General features: G+C 40.9%; 1 protein-coding gene across 2 annotated transcripts; it reads right to left on the reverse strand.

The window, feature by feature from the left end:
• Positions 1-7,552: 7,552 nt before the first annotated feature.
• cldn19 (claudin 19) lies at positions 7,553-19,220 on the reverse strand. Of its 2 annotated transcripts, none has more exons than XM_085776518.1 (5): positions 18,423-19,220; positions 13,332-13,496; positions 12,890-12,974; positions 11,650-11,796; positions 7,553-8,500 (listed from the first exon to the last, which is right to left on the reverse strand). In XM_085776518.1, exons 1-5 carry the CDS (start codon positions 18,643-18,645, stop codon positions 8,452-8,454), a joined length of 669 nt encoding a protein of 222 aa, XP_085632644.1. In that variant the 5' UTR covers positions 18,646-19,220; the 3' UTR covers positions 7,553-8,451. The 2 variants fall into 2 exon arrangements, with proteins under 2 accessions (XP_085632644.1, XP_085632646.1); XM_085776520.1 differs by having other exon boundaries at positions 7,553-9,037; positions 18,423-19,205.
• Between the last annotated feature and the right edge of the window lie 2,255 nt (positions 19,221-21,475).

The following is a 21,475-nucleotide window of genomic DNA, read 5'->3' on the forward strand; positions in this document are numbered from 1 at the left end:
GTCCATTTCCTGATAATAGTTAATGCACTTTTATTCCCTCGGGTTGTTAATTGAATAGCTTTCATGCCTAATGAAGAATCTTACATTATTGTATAAGTGCTCATGTATTTTTGTTTGTTTTTCCCTATATTTGACATATTCATTTACAAAGTCATTGGCTATGAACCACTGGCAATGTTTGCGTTGTAGTTGCACAATGCAAATCCCAGTTTACTGAAACCCACAAATGCGGTAGTCAAATTACAGAGGACATGATTTGGAGTGCTCTCACTTTAATACATGAAACCAATTTCGCTGATAATAGTTAATGTGCTTTTATTTACGCAGGATTTAGAATGAGGCTCTTTAATGCGTGAAGTAGTTTTATATTGTTGTATTACTACTTATACTTGAGTAAAAAAATCTAAATACTTTTTCCATCACTTGTGCTGATGAGGTGTCATTAGTGTACAGGTCATTAACTCCATTTACGTAAAACTCATTATTTCACAAACGCTGCCAACTCAGTCTGAGTGTGCTTCTCTTCGCCGCTGAAACATCAGCCCTACAGAGTCTCTCTTTGTTGATTATTTATTTATTCATTTATGAAAGAAGTTGTTAATTTCTTTTCCCACCAGCTGACTAGAGGACGGGATGAGCAGAGGACAGGCTGAGGTCCTGGGGCTGCTGATAGCACTGACAAGCCTGCTGCTGCTAATCGCTGCTGCTGGAAAGGACTGTTGGAGGGTAGGAACATATGCCTGCTCTCATACATATATCTGCAAACACAGCTAATCCTGCTATGTAGGAAGAGTACAATAACCACTAGGCTGCACTTCATATTAGTAAAATATATTCATAGCATTTTTTTTACAGTTAAGATCAGAGAAAAAACATAAAACAGATAAGAAAGCACTATAAAGGGCTGTCTGAGTGTTTTACAGACAAATCAGTCAATATCATACAGCAGCAAAATGTCCAGTAAAATATCCCCTAGAGGCGCATGTAAAACTCTGAGCTTTAGTGTGTGGCAACACATGACTCATGTAAAGTCTGCGAGTGGCGACACAATATTCATGATTTTCTATTATGCTACCTCTACCTTATCACTTATTCCCTGACTTTAATCATAATGTCCCACTTACAGTAGCAGCCAGGTCTTTCACACAGTGTCTCCTAATACAGCAAGCAGCCAAGGACCAGCTGGCCTCAGTGGGTCTGAGCTTGTGCTGTCGAGGCCTGTGGGGAGAATGTGTTCATGACAGCACGGTGGGACTGAGGACCTGTGATGTATCTTTGTCTTACGTGGAGCATCTGCCAGGTACAATAACACATCCATATAGCAATCAAATTATCTCCTAATTATAACAATGAAGAGCTGCTAATTATTGCCACTGTTAGACCGTTATGGTCTTGACTTTATTCAAAGGTAAAAACTTTGAACAGTTAGTACGGTTGAGTGTCTTTTATACTGGTTGGCCACCTTAATCTGCTCTCTCATGTTTAATGAAAAGTTCAAATGTGAAACAACATGCATGGTTCATTCTCACCTGTAATTCTATTAAATGCATGGCACAAATACAGAGAGCCTAAAATTAGAGTATATTGTGGGGTTTACATGGTAAATAGTCTGTGATGATTGTGTTTTGAGGGCTAAACAAGGGAAAAGGTGAAAATTAATTTGGACCTCTGCACCAAAAAAAGAAAGACAAATCTAAATAATTTCTTAAGAAAAAGAAAAAAAAACATCTACTTGTGCTAACAGTATTGTCATTATTTTATAATAGAGCACAGAATTAATATTTTTCCTCTGTATCAAACTGTTTCAGTGTTGCAGTCCCTTTCAGACTGTTTTGTTATCTTTTTTTTTTTTCAGCTGGTGGATTTCCATCCATATAAGCAACATATGTCCTTGCAGCCATTTGTGAAGCCCATTACGCCACAAATCTCATCAAAGCGGCTCTCTGGATGTCTCTTCAGACACTTTGTTTAGCTGTGGGCCGTTTGTGTTCAGGCTACAGCTGCTTGAGAGCGGCCTCTCTACAGAGACACATGACAGGGAAAAAACAGGTTACTGATGCTGGTGCTGATTTTGAATGAGAGAATAAAAATATTACAATGACTGATACAGTTGTTAGCTATTCAGATTTGCACCTTAAAATCACACAATAAGACTGATGTGATATATTTATTTATTTATTTATTATGTCACTGGCATTTATACATACAGAAATTAAAATGGCTGGAATCACTACAGTATGTGTTAGTTGCATTAAATCCCATATTACTAAAACCTAAGAGTATTATAGCCTAATTACAAAGACTGTGATAGGCAGCCACACCATTAATACACATTATATAGGCTACCCCTTCAGGAGTCTTTTTTGAATGCTCCCACTTTAAGACATTAAGTCCTTTTCCTGATAATAGTTAATGCACTTTTATTCCCTCGGGTTGTTAATTGAATAGCTTTCATGCCTAATGAAGAATCTTACATTATTGTATAAGTGCTCATGTATTTTTGTTTGTTTTTCCCTATATTTGACATATTCATTTACAAAGTCATTGTAAATGAAATTGAAAAATTAAAATGCGAAAAAGTCATGGCCGCACAGTTGATCCCTGTGATAAGGAGGTCCACATTAACATGCAGAACAGACAATAAACTGCCATTGGAGCATGTTGTGTATTTTTCTTGTCTTTCTCTCCACAGCTGATGACATGTTGGCTATGAGACTGGCGTCAGTGGGGATGTGTGTGTGTGTGTGTGCTCACTGTGTTTTCCATCCTCATCATGATCCCCAGCCTGAGGTGTACAACACTGATCCCCAGTGTGCCAGCCAGCTCAGGGAACAGCTGCTGCAGATCTCTGGCGCCCTCTGTCTGTGTGGAGGTTGGCACTGCCGCTCATTACCCTCAAGTCACAGCCTTACAGACAGTAATCGTTTCCAGCCACAAGCAGTTTGTTTGGCTTGTGGTTTTGGCTCAGTGGGTAACTACTTCAGATTCATATCATTCCCTGGTTCAAACACATCTCCACATAATTAAGTGTGTTGGGGTTTTTTTTTACACAATTTTCAATCTCTGACTCACCGTTTTCTGTGGATTGGTCTATACTGTAAATGTGCATGTGTGTCTCTCAGGTGTGTGTGGTGCAGTAGTGGGCCAGGGGGAACACTTAGACCAAATACAAACAGCAAGTGGGTTTCATTACCCAACAGAAGCAGTGGAAGATCTTATGCATTGATGAATCACTCCCCTCTGCGCCGCCAAGATGAATGATGACTTTCATTTACCATCTGTTGCTCATATACTTTCAGAACATGACCCACTGTTGTCCAACCAGCATCTTCATTTTCTGTCTAGCTGCCACTCAGCTCGTATTTATTCATTTTGCTTTACCAAGATACTTAACTTTCACCATTTTCCACACTCTTTGTTGAACTGAATTTCATTACAATAGTTCTTTGTATTGACAACTATATTTACGTATTAGCATTGTTAACAAATGTAATGCAACAAAAGTATGTTACTGTATGGGCAAATTACTGTAATCTTCATTCTAGTGAACCTATTTATTTATGTATTTATTTATTATCTTCTTAAATTCAACTAGAGTGCAACCATGTTCATAAAATAATCAAAACTTTACAGTAATCATGATAAAGGATGCAATGTACCTTTTTTTTTTAAGAAAAAATATACAGAATTAGTCTACTTGCCAGCCCATAGGGCCCCATTGTGAACCCGGAAATGTTGAGTACCCCAAAGTTTTATGTTAGAAATATATAGTATGGGTCCCCAGTATTCAGAAACTGCCGGATGCTAACTTATATATATTGGGCAATTAGCACAATTTACATAATTAGCATAAATTACCATAGTTTCCTATATGGGCAATATTTCCGCAAAATTGACTTGGCTGATCTGGGCAATATTGGAGTGGTTTTAGGGGTTATTGATGATGCTGAATCCATTTCTGACATTTTCAAAATTCAAAATGGCTGTCTAAACCGGTAGTGACCAGATTTAAACCGCCAGTGGGCCGATTTTGATGGATTTCAATCTGGTCCCTTCCGGTTTAGACAGCCATTTTGAATTTTGAAAATGTCAGAAATGGATTCAGCATCATCAATAACCCCTAAAACCACTCCAATATTGCCCAGATCAGCCAAGTCAATTTTGCGGAAATATTGCCCATATAGGAAACTATGGTAATTTATGCTAATTATGTCAATTGTGCTAATTGCCCAATATATATAAGTTAGCATCCGGCAGTTTCTGAATACTGGAGACCCATACTATATATTTCTAACATAAAACATTGGGGTACTCAACATTTCCGGGTACTCATTTTTGGCAAGTAGACTAAATCAATCCCACTGTGTCAATAATTTGCAGTGATACACTGTTGTGTTCCTCTAATCTGATATACATGTATTTCATACAGTACAAAAAAATATAGCACTCAACAATAAGTGTGCATGGTGTTGTGTTGTGTTGTGTTGTGTTGTGTTGTGTTGTGTTGTGTTGTGTTGTGTTGTGTTGTGTTGTGTTGTGTTGTGTTGTGTTGTGTTGTGTTGTGTGTATTTGCATTGGATTTGTTGTCTGCTATTGAAGATATTTTCTGGAATTGCTTGTATTTTGTCTATTTATCTGTGTTTTCTGTTGTTGTTGTTGTTGAAGCGAGTCAGCTGTTTGATAATACATCAATGTGGCGTTTACATTCTCTTACACTGCCCATTGAGCGGCCAGACTAATCAATTAACACATACTCAAACAACGCAACATTAAACTGGGTATAAGTTTCCATGTATAATCAAGTCCTCCGGTCCTGAATCAGCTGAGTGTGAGTCAGTGTGTTTTGATGCCAGATACAAAGTGGAGCTGAGACACAAACCTGACAAGTCGAGCTACAACAATAAGTTGAAAGAGCTGTGGACCAGTTATAGACACTAACAAGTGCAGCCAGCAGGCAGAGGAATTCACAGAGAGGGTCTCAGACAGGGGATGGATACGGAGCCTGTAGCACAGATTTAATGGTGTTCACAAAGAAGTTTTTCTTTTTTTTCTTTTTTTAAAAGGTAGACGCTGGGTTTCGTCACACTCAATGAATTTCTAATAATACCATCACAAAGACACATGAAGTTTTCATGCCTTTAAGGCAACTACGAAATAATGTGCTTACTTCATTATTACTGCATCTCCTCCTCTGACAGGTGACTGAGGGGATCACATAAGATTTTGGGCTCTCCTACTGGTTGGTGCTGGGAAGCGTGGTCTGCTCTCTGACCTTGGCCGCGTTAGAAATCAGGAGGGTGCCTCATATCATGATGACATCAGGGCGCAACCAAGACTTACTCACAGTCAGACAGCACAAACCAACAAGACATACATTTAAAACTTCACAAGACAAAATCAACATCATCCTTATACAACTTCTAATCACATGCTCAAATTAGAAATTTGGTAATTTTCAGGCTGACATTTGATTGATTTGATTTGTTGATGAATCACTACTGTTAAGTAGAGTGCCAATGTTTGTTTCCTCTTCATTATGAATGGCAAGATTCACTACAAAAACATGTTTTCATGTTTCATTGTTGTAAAAGCGTTCACAGTTCAGCAATGAATTAGATCGTTCGCAGTTTCACATTCCTAAATAACCACGATGTGCAACTTCGAATAAAACACATGTGTAACATATCATCCATCATTCAGAGTCATAAGTTGGAAAACACATTCCTGTGTTTAACAGAACAATTTGGCTCAGTTCATCGGGTTCATCATGCAAGAAACCTCCCTTTGTATCAGTTACGATAACAGTGTGTGGCAGTAGTTCAATATCTCATATCCGTAAAAGAGGTTTTTCTTTTAACAAGCATGAAAATATCTCTCACATTGAGCGTGTCAGGAAATACACAAGTGGCAGATGTTGATATATGTATTTAATTTAGTTGTGAACTTTATTAATTTTACATATTGTTGTGAAATGCCTCTGTATATGCGCATCCCATTTGGAGCAAATGTTTGTTTTTTTTGCATGACGGTCTTAGTATGTAGTATTGTGGGACACACTGTTTAGTCATGTGTGCATTTGTACATGTCAGCTGTATGTGAGATTTCACGTCCATACTCTGTTCCCACCACTGGTGTCTTCAGTTTTTTCAAAGTGCCTTACTTAAACTGTGTATACAAACCCATGGACTGACTGTCTCTTTTTTCTGCCTATGACAGCAGCTTTGAAACGGATGCCCTTGGCCTTCATGATCTGCTTCAGCTGATTTACATTCATTTTATGCAATCACATGTTTGAGACCTTTGAAGACTATTTACTGCTTCTGTGGTTAAAAGAAGAGGTCCCAAATGTCTTTAATGCAATGCCCATGTGTCCACATGTGCATCAAAGTGGTTGGTCTCTATCTATACTTGTCATGAGGATACCCCCTTCTTATGTAACCACCTGTTTACACACACATGGACTAAAACAGCTGAATACTTCCTTGTTTCCCACACACCTCTGACCTCATGTGAAGTTGTATTTTCTGTTGTTTCCCTTATTCAAGTCATGAATATTTTACTTGGTTTTAATGTGATCCAATCACAGTCTAGTCTGTAAATTGATATTAGCACTACTCTGATAAGATCTCATTGGCATTCTGTTGAATTAAAGGTCCCATATTGTACTGTATAAAGGTGGATTTCCAGGTATTATTTGATTGTAAAGCAGGTCTTTTTTTAATTCTGTCAAAGTGTTAAAGTGGTCAGATCACAGAGAAATACACACAGTCTGTGTCAGTCTTAAAATAAGCCGTCACTCCTGCTGTTAATTTGTGATGTCGGAAAAAAGCAATCACTGCTGTTAGCCACTACCAAAGCCCCACCCAGCTGAAAACACCATCCAACATTACAGAAATTGGTTTCTCTGAGTCTTTACCTGAAATCTGCTTTATTTTCATTCTATCACTCAATACTGTTAGCCAATCAGAGGAGAAGTTCAAAGCTTTATCTCTTCTGATTGGCTTACCAACCTGGTATTACTGGAGCTACAGCTGGGTGGTTTTCAGTTCTTAAAACCACAAAATATTTCTCATAGATATCAAATGTAAACAAATTATTTGGAATCTATCTAACATTTAAATATCTCACTATTGGTGCTAATGACTCACAGAGGAGACCTTGGGCCATAGAAAATGCGATTTAATTTCAGTTGACCTTTAAACATTTTTTAAAAACAATCTAATCTGACCCTTTGATAATCTTTTAGGGGTCTCAAAACAATTTCACCAGTGGCAACGCGATGGTCATATAACTGTGTCCATCCAGCTCACCCTTCATTCCATGCCCATGGGTTAACAAATGTGTGGTAGCAGTGGTGAACAAGTTAACTTTGTGAGTCCACCTCTGAGAATGTGCCACAGTCCAGTGGAGCAGAAGTGGAATTCCAACATCTGCAATTATTGAACAACAGGGTGCAAAAGAAGTATTTGAGCCGGAGAGGAAGAAGAAGGAGTGGAGGGAGAGAAACAAGTTAGGAAACAACTGATGAAGCACTGACTCACAGTCAACAACATTTTTATTTCGCTGTTTACTTTATTCTAAAAGAAACAGACAGGGGTATACTGTAAATGAGATGATACACAACATGGAGGAGGTAAATATTAGAGAAAGGAATGGCATGGTAAATAAATGTAGGCATCAGAAGGGCATTTGAACACTGGCATTCCTTAGTACAGGAGACAGCACACAGTACAGTACATCCTTTAGAGTCACAAGTACAACGACTCTGTCATTCACACAAAATCATATTGGCACTTAACAAAACAAAATGAATGTACTGGGTATATCCTCAATCCAGGGTACTATAGGAGACAGGCACACAGCTTCTTACAAACAGTGCATAAGGCATTATGTTGAAGATCGTACGTATGTCTCTGTTTTTTCTTAAGTGGTACTGTAGCTTCACATTCATTTTCAGAAAATGGTAGACAGAACTGCTGGCAGAGGAAACTATGGACACATCCCTCAGATGGGACGCAAGACTATGAAGAATCCATGTAGTGAACAACAAACATGTGTTATAAGGCACTGTAGTAAAATATTATAAATGTAAATGTAATAAAAAACAGAAAAACAAAACAAAACAAAACAAAACAAAAAAGAATAGAGCAGGTGGTATATACACCCGGGCATTTTAACATGTTATAGAAAACATACCCTGAATGACTGTCTCTCCCAAAGTCAGCAAAACAGACAAGACAAGGATTTTCTTTCTTTCTCAATCCCCCTGAAACAAATGTTTCATTTAATCTTACCAAAACAATTTCATAATTTCTGTTGCCACAATATACTTGAAAGGTTGCTGTTCATTAATTCTCTCTAGTGGTGTCTGTCTGTTTTGAGTTGCTCAGTGAGAGGGTTTTGTCTGTTGACAGAATCTAAACCATGGTAAGGCCAGAAGACTCTCCCAAACTACAAGTACTGCTCCCTTTTCTCTGGTGGGGTACTTTTAACATTTGGTCTGCAATTCAAAAGGGAAAAAAGACACGTTTCAGTCAGAGTACAGTCACAGAGGAAACAAAATAAACCCAAAAGAGACACATTTACAAAAACACCCAGAGGTCACAGGATATAAGTGAAGTCATCAGTCAGCGCAACAAAACCACAAAGTGTTTCACAAATTGTTAACTCTCAGCTGATAGTGGGGCAGAGGGGTGTGTGTGGGAGGAGAAATAGAGTGTTTACAGGCTGAAATGGAGGAGGAGACCTCATTTCTTATGGAAAAGATCTGATCAGAGTCCATATTTACAGAAAAGGCTCAGAAGGTAGGGAAAAAATGGGAGAAGACAGTGCATCTTAGTTCCCATTATAACTGATAAGGTGCGGGTGTAGTACCGAGGAAGGGGGAAATGTTCTGCTAAGAGAAGTCCAAATTTGGGTCTAAGAGGTAACGGGGCGGGAGGGGGGGGGGAGACAGTGGTTGGACAGGCGGACAGTCCTCAATAAAAAGGCGAGGGCTGATCAGTCAGGGAAACTAGTTTCACTCAACAACTCTGCCCTGAATCAGAGGAGAGAAGAAGACAGTCAGAGAAGAACAAGGATTAGAGGACAGAAGGGGAAATAAGAGACACATCAAGACCTCTCAGATTCTCACAGCAGACATGAAGTGTTAGAAAGATAATGAGATGATGATTGACTGTAAGGGTGTTAGAGGAAAAGAGTGAAAGTCAGTGAAAAGGAACATGGGAGGTGATGCTACATGTCAGCTGGCTTCTAATCTACACTTTAAAAAACGTACATGTACTAAATACGTAGCCCATTAGTAATGATGATAACAACAGGTTAAGATTTCTCAGGCTGAGCTTAAGTTAGCTGCTGGTTCACCATCTTTACTTTGAATATTTTTGAGAGACACAGTTTAGTTTAGGCATCTTTACAGAGAGCCACGCATGTTATTTCTCATTTCCAATCTTATTTCCACGCTAAGCTAACAATCCCACAGCTGCAGCTTCATAATTGAAGGTCCTCTACTGTTTGAAACTAGTTTTCTAAGAGTTTTCTTATTATTAAGCAGATCTATCACCCACACTTGCAGGATTTGATTTGAGTGTTTAACTGTAATCTGTTATTGGATCGCAAAGAAAGCAGTCAGCCAATCAGAGGACAGGCTCAGAGCCTCCTCTTCTTCTATAGAGGAGATGTCAAACTACTATTAGATATTTGTGGTTCTCTTTTACATCTTCTTATGGATATTAAAACTTAAAATAAAACACAGGAGAAGTGTAAAATACAGAACCTTTAACAGATGAATAGAGCTGTTGGGAAGTGTGTGAATAAGTGTAATTCCCAAAATGTCAAACCCTTCTTTTTAAAGTTTCTTATCTTTGGACATAGCTTTATAGGTAGTTCTATCACATTTGTTGTTGAACAATCTCCATTCAAAACACAGCTGGTACTGACATACCAGTGACGCCTGACATCTCCCTTTATCTAAAGGGTACAAGGAATTTCCTATAGACCTACAAGCCCCCCTCCCCAATCTGACAATAATAGAGCACTCGACAAACAAGTGTCTACCAAGAAGTGAGGCCGTATGTCCGGGAAATGGGGATACTGGGACCTATTCTAAGAAAAGTTAATGGCTTTATTATCTGGAACAGTGATGGACCAGCTCTTTTAGAAACACAAATGAGAGCAAAGCAATGTAGGAGCATCAAGGGGGAACTCAAGAGCCAATTTAGGTCTGCTGTCGGGCTTTTACAGGCTCTTATCTGGGGCAGACTTTAAAACTGCTGCAGATGTCTATTGTCATTTTTCCCCATAGAGTCATTATATGTAATAAACCAAGCAGTGTTGACTGCAGTGAAGTTAAATATGATATGATTTGTGTTTATTTGCTGTGTTTCCAGTATCATGTCAGCTTCATGGTTCACTGTAAAGCATCGTGTGAAACAGCATCTTAGCTTATGATTCCCAGTCAGATTTTTAAGACATGAGAGGTGTATGAAACATCTTAGATCTTAGACATTAGATTGGTTACACAAGAGATTACATGAGCGTATGATTGTGGAGTAATGATGTTAGTAAACGGAGCGGTGATGATATGTGTCAAAGTGAACCTCCACTTTCTCTCAGTGCTGAATAAAATGGTGAAATGATCATCAATAGCATTCATACTCAGTACAACCTCAGCAGCCACCTTTCACTAACAGTTTATCTCCACTGTTGCAGTTCAGTTTGTGTCTCACCGGCTGATCGCTGTGTAAAACAAGGCTTACCTTGTTTTAAAGTGAGTAAGGTGCACAGCTGTCACAAAATGGCCATCTGAGGACTTAATTACAAAGAGCACTTAACACACCTGATTCTTTATCACCCTTTATTTTGGTTCATCACACTTTAGCTGTCTTCATCAGGGTTTGAACTACTGAGATCACATACTGTGTAGTATTTTTCGGAGCAGCAAGAATCAGTGTCTTCTCTGATTGTGGCCTGTGAGCTGAAAGACAGAGGAGCTGCTCTGTAACTTTTACATATCTGCACAGCACAGGTTTGGGACACACCCTTCACACAACCTAAATGCACCAGTGGAGTGTGAATACACAACACAATATGGAGGCAAAAACACAGATGCAGCTCCAAACAGGAAGCATAGGACAAGCTAATCAGTGTGTTTTACAGCACTGGTGTTTCTCTCTAACATTCTCTGCCATGATACAGTTTTTATTTTTGCTTTACAACTCACCTGCTGTAGCAAGATGCACATGTATGTGACCATTATGTCTTTCAGAAAGTGGATGATTTAGTGATTTTGGGTCAGATTTAATCAGCCACATAATTTTAAGTGGTTAAATAATGACATAAAAGCACAGACTTCCATTCACAACACAAGCTTGTCATTATATCAGTAGAGTGGATGATTGACATTAAATATGTAGGTTGTGCGTCCACAAATTTAAATTTATAACTTGTTTTAGCCATAAAATACATCCTGTGGCACATATAAATATGTGGTATGTATAAGTCCCTGTGTCTATAAGTGGGGTGCGACGTGATTGCATGCATGATAGTCTTTTTGGTTTTGTTTTAGCAGACATAATCTGAGTAAAAGGTGGTGGTGCCAAGTGTGTCCTGTTTGGGTGGCTGCTGGGAGGGGGTGGGGTTTACACGTACTCCCTGGCTGTGGAAGGCTGTGATTGGCGGTAATATTGCTGTCCTCGCATGTCGTCTTTGGAGCAGGAGCAGCACAGCAAGGAGCCACCCAGTACCGTCAGACTGGCCGCTGCCCAGCCCACGAACAGGGCCGAGCCAAACTCATACCTGCGCAGGAAGCAAGGGAAGAAGAGAGGATGTGAAGAGGTTTACTGTTGTTAGTGTTTGCACTGATTTATTATGATTAACTGTAATTAGTGTGTTTTTCTACATTTTATGAAGCCTATCACAGAGGGCCAGATAGCCTAGAATCATTTCAACATTGTTCCCACAAAGCAGCTGATAAGACATGGATAAAAACAACTTAATCATTTGGTATAAACTCAAGACCGGCGAAAAAATGCCACATGTTAATCCGTTTAGGGTGAGGGTTAACTAACTTTAACAACAACCTCATGATGCATATGCTGATGTTTACTCATCTAGTGACAGTTTTGTGTTCTTTGGCTTTAGTTCAACATGAAGTTTGAACAGCCATTTCCAGCGGCGTTTTTTGGAACAAAGTCTGTGGTACTGACCATTAGTCACTGTCGAACACAGGCCTCACAGCAGATGCAACTACATTATTCATTCTGGTATCAATATTTATTTTCATGTGCAAAAAATATCACAAAACCTCTGACTTGTCTGAAATGATGAACCTGGGCTGAGGAGGTGAAAGATGTTATTGAACAAGAAGACTGGGAGTATCTGGCAGCAACCGGGAGGAATACAAGATAACTCATTCTGAAACTTTTTAATTGTGACATAAATATTAAAATCATCATTGTTTTTTTGTTGTTTTTGCAACTTAGCCTATGCATTTATGGAATTTTTGCGGATTTTAATTGCGTAACAGATCAAACTTGTGTCTTTTCCCATTAGTAACTCAGTCCCACATCATACATATGACAGTAGCTATTCAAATATAATAGCTAAAAGACAAAACCTCAAGTGATTAATTTGATGTTTTTTTGGATTGCGTCAGGCAATTGGCAACAGTTAGATGTTTTTTCTCAAATAGACAGTGGACTGTTTTTTCAGCCAACCTTAATAATGATGACAGTAATACGGGTCTTTCAGAATTTAAATGGCACAAAATACCCATGAGAATGCATCATTTGTCCATCACTCATGGCTTGCATGCTTGACAACTCCATGGGAAGTTAGTTGGTTTCTTTCTGACAGCATGTGCCAGTTTGGCATCAGGTGAGCTACATACCTGGCGTTGGGTGGTGTATTTGGGTTGAAGAACTGATAGGACACCTGAGTGGCATACCAGGACACAGACACCAGCGTACATAGACCTGTGGAAGGAGGAAAGATGAATACAGCTGAATGAACTGTGTGTGTGTGTGTACATTAAGCCTATGAATGTTCACTGCAGCTACAGCAGCATACACATAAACTGGGGAATCCTTGTTTAGTTAATGCTCTCCCCCTGTGGTTATGGTTTATGTCTGAGATCAGTGGCTAATGCCTCTGAAATGACCACTTCCTGTTTACAGCAGGGACTCTAATTACCCAGAAGACTCCTGGTGATAGATTCAGGCCAGAAAAATGCCAAATCTCTGTTGCTAAATGCGCTAATTGCAGGACATACTGCAGTGTAATTTTAGCTGCAAAACAAACAAAACATTCACAGCACACTGCAGAAATCACACCTGCGAGTAGGAAGAGAGCTCCACCGGTCACAGCAATCCGAGTCTTGGTGGCTGGGTTGTTATCCCCGACCTTTGTGCACTTCATGCCCACCACGCTGATGATGATGCCCATAAAGCCCAGCAGTACCGACACCACCATGAGGGCCCTACATGTTTGAATGTGGACTAGATGAAGAAGAAAGAAGGAGGCGCGGGGGCAGAGGGGGACACAGTGAGGGGAGTGATAGTGGCACAATAGAAGAAGTGGAAGTACAGGACAAGAAAAAAAGAGGGAGCAAAGTGTTGAGGAGATGAGAAAACTAAATCTTTCAGACCATCACTTGGAACAAACACAACATTTCATTTCAGACATAAAAGTGATAATTACAGAGGAATGACGTTACACAAGCCATGAAGAATTGATGGGATACCGCATGTATTTTTACAGGAAGCTCATTACAGAGTGTCCACCACTGTCCTACTTTGCAGAGCGGGAACCGCTCTAGCTTTTTTTATGTTCAGAGGTGACTCTCGGGGCCAAGCCCAGAGACCTTAAATGATCTTTGAGATCTTCTCCAGATCCTTCCTCTGTAGTTTTGCCTAATGTTGCTGCCCACACAGGCCTCAGCACACACATAACTTAGTGGGAGGAACGTATTTACACATATTTACACATACACGCGCACACATGTATGTACGAGTACACAATATCTGCACAGATGAAACACACAGCTCCTTCTCACACACAGCTGCTGTAGGAGGGCCTGCTTTACATGGTTCACACAGTGGGATTAGTGTGGCTTTGTCACAAAGCAAGATTGTTTTCATGGGGCTGTCGCCACAGCGATCAGACATTACTGCCTCAAACACAGCCACACACAAAAGTGTTAGCACGAAAGCAACTGCTAAGCACTTAATGATACTGTCAAAATACTGATGGAGTGTGTCTTATTTACAACAAGCGAGGGGATTGTTGAAATCCCAGCAGTGGGAAAAAAAAAAAAAACTGCATATTCCAACATCCTGATTCTGCTATCTGACAGAGCTGACAAATATGGTGATTAAAGTAAACACAACAGAGGTTTTCATACAGGTGTAACAGCCAAGGTCACAGACATTAGCTTCAAATAACAATGACTTGACATGTAAGCCAGTGTTTATCCACCAGAGGAGACAGGCAGGAATCAAATGAAGTCAAACCCACACAACACAAAGGCAGGGAATAGACTAAAGCAGAATTAGAGTGGCAACTTCACTCATGGTCGACTTATTAGATTCTTTTTCACCTGAGCTTTCAACCAAACCCAATGATGATCAACATCAAGAATAAAGTTTTACATTTAAAGAGCTCAGATTGAAACAGAACAGGAGAGTTTAGCCAAATAAAAGAGTTAATACAGTAGTTGTTAGACTTAACTCAATGACCACTTACTGCTTCCTGAGCTTTCAATTGCATCCTGATTAGAGTTTTGTTAAACTACTCATTGCATTTTTAGTCTATCGTCACACTTCTGTGTCCAATTCCAAAAAAGAAACGTCATGCTTTAGCAGAATAACAGATTTTTTATTCAAGCTGTCAACCACACCTCATATTTCCTTTACAACAATCAAGTAAGTGGACCTTAAAGTTTTTCTATTTTTGTTTTTCTAACTTTACTGTGTGTGTTTGACAGAATAAAACCCCTTCCTGTTGAGCAACAGTCTGAGTGGGAACCTAAAGTCATCATTTGTCATTGTGACAGAAACACACACACACCATCATTCAAGGCGCAGCAGTGATGTAGTATTTCAGACGCTGACCTGAGGGGACTCATGAGGAGGAAGAGGATGGAACAATCTTTGAAGTCTGATTTATTGCTCCAGAGCTGCTTTTGATGGAGTATCTGAATGGTCTTCAACAGAGGGTGGTTTGATTTTTCTTATTCTTTCATCCAGTCTTAGCATTCCTTCTTTCCTCTGAAGATGTGTGTGGGGGGTTTAGGATCCCCCATGGTAAATGACACTATTTTGACCAGTCTTTGTCAGAGACAAACCAAGGGGACATTTGAGGGACTTTAGTGTGACTGAGAGGTTAAAAGGGAGGCAGAGAAGAGGGGAGGTGGGCTGGTTCTCCCACTGGGCCCTCTCTTTCCAGTGCCAAGGTTGGCAGTGCCAGCCACAAGCTTTCAATGAGTGTGTGTGCTTGCTGTTTTGTGTGTGTGGGCACTGTAAGGTCCTATTGTGAGATCACTTGTGACACTTTCGTACGTAATATCTGTTTGCCCACTCACAGCTCCACTATAAAACCATACATTTAACATCTCCAGCCTCTTTCCCATCCAGTTTCACCAGTACAAACACACACACATGATGTTCTCTGAAACTAAAATTGAATTTACCTTAACCAATTTCTACTTACTTAATTTCCACTTTTAAAGGGGGATGTCCTAATTACCGTGACTCGTTGAGATCAAACTCTTAAAGCTAACAAATCAGACACAGGGGAGGATGTGCCGTTACTGCTCCCTGTGTAAGTAGATACACACCACACCTCCTTATGTCTTTGGATGGGACAACAGCAACTTTACAGTAGCAGTAGGTCACTCATCATGACCATTACAGATACTTTTCCAGTTTTAAAGGATAATCCAGGTGATTTTCTATATTTTCTTATAAATAAACTCCATGAACAAAGTGAATCAGTTAATACGTGTACCCAAACTTAATATATCCTCTGTGCCCCAGAGATCCGCTGTTGTCCAAAAACTGTTAGGGAAAGATTTAATGAACACGTTGTTCGTTCGTTCGTCCCACACACACACACTGTCCTGCTGCCAGAAGTAGTCACTACCACACTGAATGTGTATCCATCAGTGGCTGTGGCTCGTGTTCACTTGAAACTATTTTAGAGAGTTACTTAGTTGTGAAAAAAGTAATGGAAGTATTGTGATACTGTAATATTTACATCTTGAGTAGAAACCAATGGGCTTCAGATCTTGGGCAAGAGAAGGGAGTAAAGAAAGACTATGGAGTAAGTATGTTGATGCTTGTCCACTGATGGAGAGTTAGATTAACTATCAAGAGTATAAAGTTACAGATACATCGGTGTAGTGTCATCACATTAACAGTGCTGTTTCCTTATCAGGTTGTATTCAGGGAGCAGAAAAAAGCCCATAAGTTGTCTTTCAGAAGCACTATAACCATTGTCTTCATTGTTTAAATGAATATAAGGTGATTTATAATGTGTAACTCGTTGGCAGGGCTGGATCAATGTGTTTTTAATGCCATGCTTTGATGTTTCTGCTTTTCTAGAGCTGTCCTTTCAGCACTACCATACACACACAGCCAACCCTCTCGACCATGTATCATTCTCATCATCATCATCTCCTTTTTCAGCTCATCCAACCTGCAGCAGTTTCCCACTACGGCTGCTTGGCAGCATCAGTAGAGTGGAGCACAGTCTGGTGAACAATTACAGTCACTATCACATGCTGCTCCCACTGCGAATGTAGCCGGAGAGGAAGAGTTCACTCACAACTCAAACCAGTCTTACTACTGGATCAAACTAAAAACCACGGGGGTGTTTAATCAGGATTCAGTCTTGCAGTGCCTTCTCGGACCCCCAGACACATGACCGAATACTGATCTGCTCCATTTCATAATCTGTCTGGGGAAACGCCTGAATAAACCTGTGAATGATCAAGAATGCTCCACTGAGCCTGCGACTCTTCGTTTCAGTGTTGTTTCAGAGGAGCGTGTACTTAACCCTCTGCCCAGGTTCGTCTTCAGTCTGAATCTGCACTCACTGGGTGTGTTAATGGACAAATGGAACAATGTGCGCGTGTGGGGAAGACAGAGCACATTCTGGGAATATCTCTGGTGTTTGGCTCAACACTGCCCTTTTCTTCTCCTAACAGCCCCTATTCATCCGCAAGGACAATACGCTGTTCTTGTCGCTGCAACGAACCAAAGGAGATGGGAGATCAGCTCGGGCCCCCCACCCCACCACCACCCCTCCTCACTGGCACACAGGACGCCACAGAAAATGTTTTGATATAATGACTCACCAAGACACCAAAATGTTTGCAATGTGCCTCATTTGTTTGTCCAAGGACAGCAAGTGTGCAACAGCAGGATCCATGGGCACATCGGCCCCAAACCGCAGAGAAAAACACACAAACTGACATGTTCGGTTGTTTAGTGAAAATGGCTTCTGACCGAGCCCACCCCCCGTAGCCTTTCATTAGAATCACTAATGAAGGAATAAAAGGATGATTTAAGCAGGCAGTAGATGGATGGATTCATTTAATCTGGGAGCCATTAATTATGAGTCACTAGGTCCTGCTTACAGATTGGAGATGACAAGGGGCTCATATTCTGAGCTAATTTATGTCTGAACCCCACATTCCTGACCCCCTCCCACTCCTCACACACTACATTTCATGATGCTTTACACTTTTAAGAAAGAACTGAACTTCATTAAAGACGTGAACAGCAGCATTTGAAGTGAGATTTACAACTACTGAATTCAATAACGTCCCACATGGAGGGGGGCTCCAGGAGTTGTTTTCCCCCTGTTTCATATGTGCGGCCAGATGATCGGACCGGCTACAATACACATACAACACTGTAGATTCTTCTTAGGAGAACTTGGGAAGACTAAAGTGAAAGCAGCTGATGAAAACTGACACGACTTTCTTATCAAAAATTCTAATATTAAAGAAAATTAAAGGAAGGCAGCCGAAAAGAAAAAAGTGTTTAAAAAAAAAAAAAGAAGTGCGATTAAAAGAATTAGAGGAACCTTCCTTAGCGATGCATTAAAAGAGGATTATTGGCTTACTTGAATTTTAATTGTGTTTTTTCATCATCTGACAAATTAGCCGGTGAATATCACTTAATCACAGTTACAGTCACAGCACAGCTTCCCCATAAGGCATTCAATCCACTGTGGATTTAGCGTATTTTCCTTATTATATGATGTTTGAAATATGATAATAATCATCAATTCACAGAATTCCTATAATGAGCACATAATCCTTTGAAAAGAAGTTGCACCAGATAGTTTGAGTGAGAAAAGAGAGTACAAGTTAGAGAGCCAGGTGTTGTTCGACCAAACTCAAACGTTGTACTTACTGTCCAGCGAGAGCATGGAGTCAAAGATCTTGCACTGCACCTGTCCCGTACTCTGCGAGGCGCAGCTCATCCACAGCCCCTCGTACAGACCCACAGCTGTGATGATGGCATCGCCGGCGTACGATGACTGCTTCCACTGGGGTAAGGCTGTGGTGGAAATGATGCCGATCCAGCCGCCCAACGCCAGGAAATAACCCAACAACTGGAGACCTGAGTTGGCCATCCTCGTCTAGTTCTGCTGCCTCTCTGCTTCTGTCTGACTTCACTCTTTGTCTCTCCTGTTTCACTGGCAACAGCTTGTGTTGAGGGGACTTTGCTGTGGCCCTCTCTTTGAGCAGGCTTTGTGGACACACCTGCAGCAATCCTGATACTTGTTTCACTTTTTCGCTTCACTGTCTAGTCCCTCTGAGCATCTCCTTCTGCCCCTTTGCTTTAACTCTCATCTGTAGATCTCCCCCCTCTTTCTACTTGTCTCAAGCTCTTTCTCACTCTCTTTTCACGTCCTGGGCTAGTTTGGCCCCCGTGAGCTGGGTTGATGCGTTGACGTCTCCCCTCAGGGCTGTCCTGTCTGATTTCTTTGTCTCCCTTGGGCTCAGTCAAAGTGGAAGAAAATCTTTGTGGTGGTCAGTGGTTCAGTTCATCAAGCATCGTTGCTGGTCTGCTCCACTCTCTGCATGGCTTCTTCCAGTTCTCTCTCTCTCTCTCTCCCTCTCTCTCTCTGTCTGCTGCTTGCTTACTTACTTTCCCCCCACTACAATCTTTCCATCTGCTCTAGGCTCAAGTGGCTGAATGAGGGGTGGCAGGGAAAAAAGTGAAAAGAGAAAAAAAAAAAAACGTGAACACAAAAAGTCCTTAACAGGCTGACCACAAAGAGATGAGGAAAAGGGCCGGCCTGTGATTGGACTCCTCTGTGTTGTAGAAACGCCCATGAGGAGGGAAGAGGGATGGCCTGGTTGGAAAAATAAGCACTGTTTCAAGCAGAGAAGGAAAGAAAAGCCAAAAGCTGTGCCTCAGGAAGGAAAAAGATCATATAGGTAGAGTCATGATGACAAGTTTGTTGATGCTTTTCTTGAAATAATGTGGACATGGAACCATTTAATGACGCACGTCAGCAAACAAAACTTCAGCATGCTGCTTTACTCAGGTATGTGATGCATTGATCCTTTAAAACTTTGCCGCCCGGCTGGAGGTGTGGAGAAAGGTGGTGGTAAAGTGCAACAAACACACGTAAATCAGCATCAAACAATGGCCGCCTGAAAGGGAAGTGTCACATCCAGACAGGCTCTCCAGAAATTATGGGCCTGCTGAAGCAAGCCTCCGCCGTCGCCATGGCAACCCCGGCAAATGAAGAGAGAGAGAAAGAGAGAGAGAGAGGGAGAGAGCAGAGAGAGTTCACCCGACTGTACATCCTTGCAGGAGCTGTAAACGCAGACGCACTCCAGGCTTTTGTTTGTGAGGAGGGGTTGCAGAAAGCTAGCGTTCCCACAGTTGTGCGGCTCCCCTTCAGCTTGGCTCATTAAATTATCCTCACTTCAGACTAACTCAATAATTCTATTCGGCCAATCAGACCGTCGACACACTCGGTCTCAGAGACGTTGCCGTTTTCTCACATCTGTAAGAGACATGTCTCACCCCCACTTTGCACACGTACACACACGCACACACACACACACACACACATACTGCTTGTTCACACAGCAAGCATGTTCTTGCCTGAACTCTCACAGTTGTCTGGGTGTAGAAGTAAGATGTATTGTGAGAATAAATCCGAGTTTAATGACAGATATATTGTAAACTGAGAGATTATTGATAGTTCTCTAAAATGGTCAGCAGTATCAACATTTTTTCTCTGCACCATTCATTTAGTCACTTGTTTCTTTGTGTTTTCTGTTTCTTTTTCTTTTTCTTTTACTTCTCCAACCAACTCAGCCTTGAACTTGAGCTTCAGCCTGATCTCCCCTCACATTCAAGAAAACACCAGGACATGTGAACATGCATGTGACCTCACTTATCCAGCACCATGTACATGTATAAGGAACCAAAAGTGGAGGTCTTAGCATGGCTCAAAACAACCCTGTTTTTAGATCAAGCGTTTTTTCAGCCACTCACGTCTCACAGCCTTGTATATCCAGGGTGTACGTATGTGCAAACCTTATGTGATGAGGTTTTTTCAGTGTCTAATTAGGAGCTTGAATGTATATGGGGTGAGTTGTGGTCAGAGCGCAGAGGTCAGCTGAGCCCGGGAGGCGAGAAGAGATGAAAGAGAGGCAAAACAAGTGCTCAGGTCCAGTGGAGTGGGTGGAGTGGGGTGGGGGCTTCAACGGAGCTTCTGGAGGTCTTTCTGATTTTGAATCATAACAACAAACTGCCATTGGTGGAGATAAGGCAAGTGCAGGGTCAAGTGGAAAACTCCACAGAACAAATTGAGCGTCAAGCTGTTATTGGCTGCTGTTCTGAGAGACAGAGATTTGTTATTACTCTCACATGTTGCTATATGTACAGGACATTTTCTGCATACGATCATTTGTGAAAATTGAACAATGGCGTTAATGGGACAAACCACAGCCTGTCATAGTAAGTTTTCTTTAACTGATCATAAATGACCCACACAAATTCTTCATGTCTGTTTGAACATCGATGAACCTTGATGTGTGGGTTTGGGTCTTTGTCTTACATTGGGTCATCCTGACATTGTTGACCATGGCTGTCTTGTGCACTCCACTAAGTTAGTCCCCCCCATCCTTAGCTCAAACATTGTCCACCATGTTTCCTCAGGCTTTCCTTGAGCTTCTGCATTTTCGGGTCCATAGAGTCCTATTTAAACCGAGCCTCTCTGAGAGCCTGTGAATCTGATATGTCTGTCAGCCACAACTCCCTGTGGGCTCTCATGAGTGGGATAAAATTAAAAAATCCAACAGTTCCTTTAGATTTACCCAGTGTTAGGCCTACTGGACCGAGAGAACGGAGGGCCGAAGAGTTGTAGTCGTAACTGATGTGGTTAATGGCTGTGTTTCACCATCTACACTAATTAAATTCCACAAAAGACCAATAAG

Source organism: Trachurus japonicus, chromosome 5 (genome assembly GCF_045865225.1).
Source record: "Trachurus japonicus isolate A0001 chromosome 5, Traja_1.0".
Lineage (NCBI taxonomy): Eukaryota > Metazoa > Chordata > Actinopteri > Carangiformes > Carangidae > Trachurus > Trachurus japonicus.

Excerpts from the sequence above, each read along its gene's own strand:
- cldn19 (XM_085776518.1), bottom strand. The coding sequence starts at position 18,645 with ATGGCCAACTCAGGTCTCCAGTTGTTGGGTTATTTCCTGGCGTTGGGC. Across the intron at positions 12,975-13,331 it reads AGCTCTCTTCCTACTCGCAG|GTCTATGTACGCTGGTGTCT; the intron begins GTGTGATTTCTG and ends CTCCTTCCACAG. Across the intron at positions 8,501-11,649 it reads CAGCCTTCCACAGCCAGGGA|ACCAAATGTTAAAAGTACCC; the intron begins GTACGTGTAAAC and ends TTTGAATTGCAG.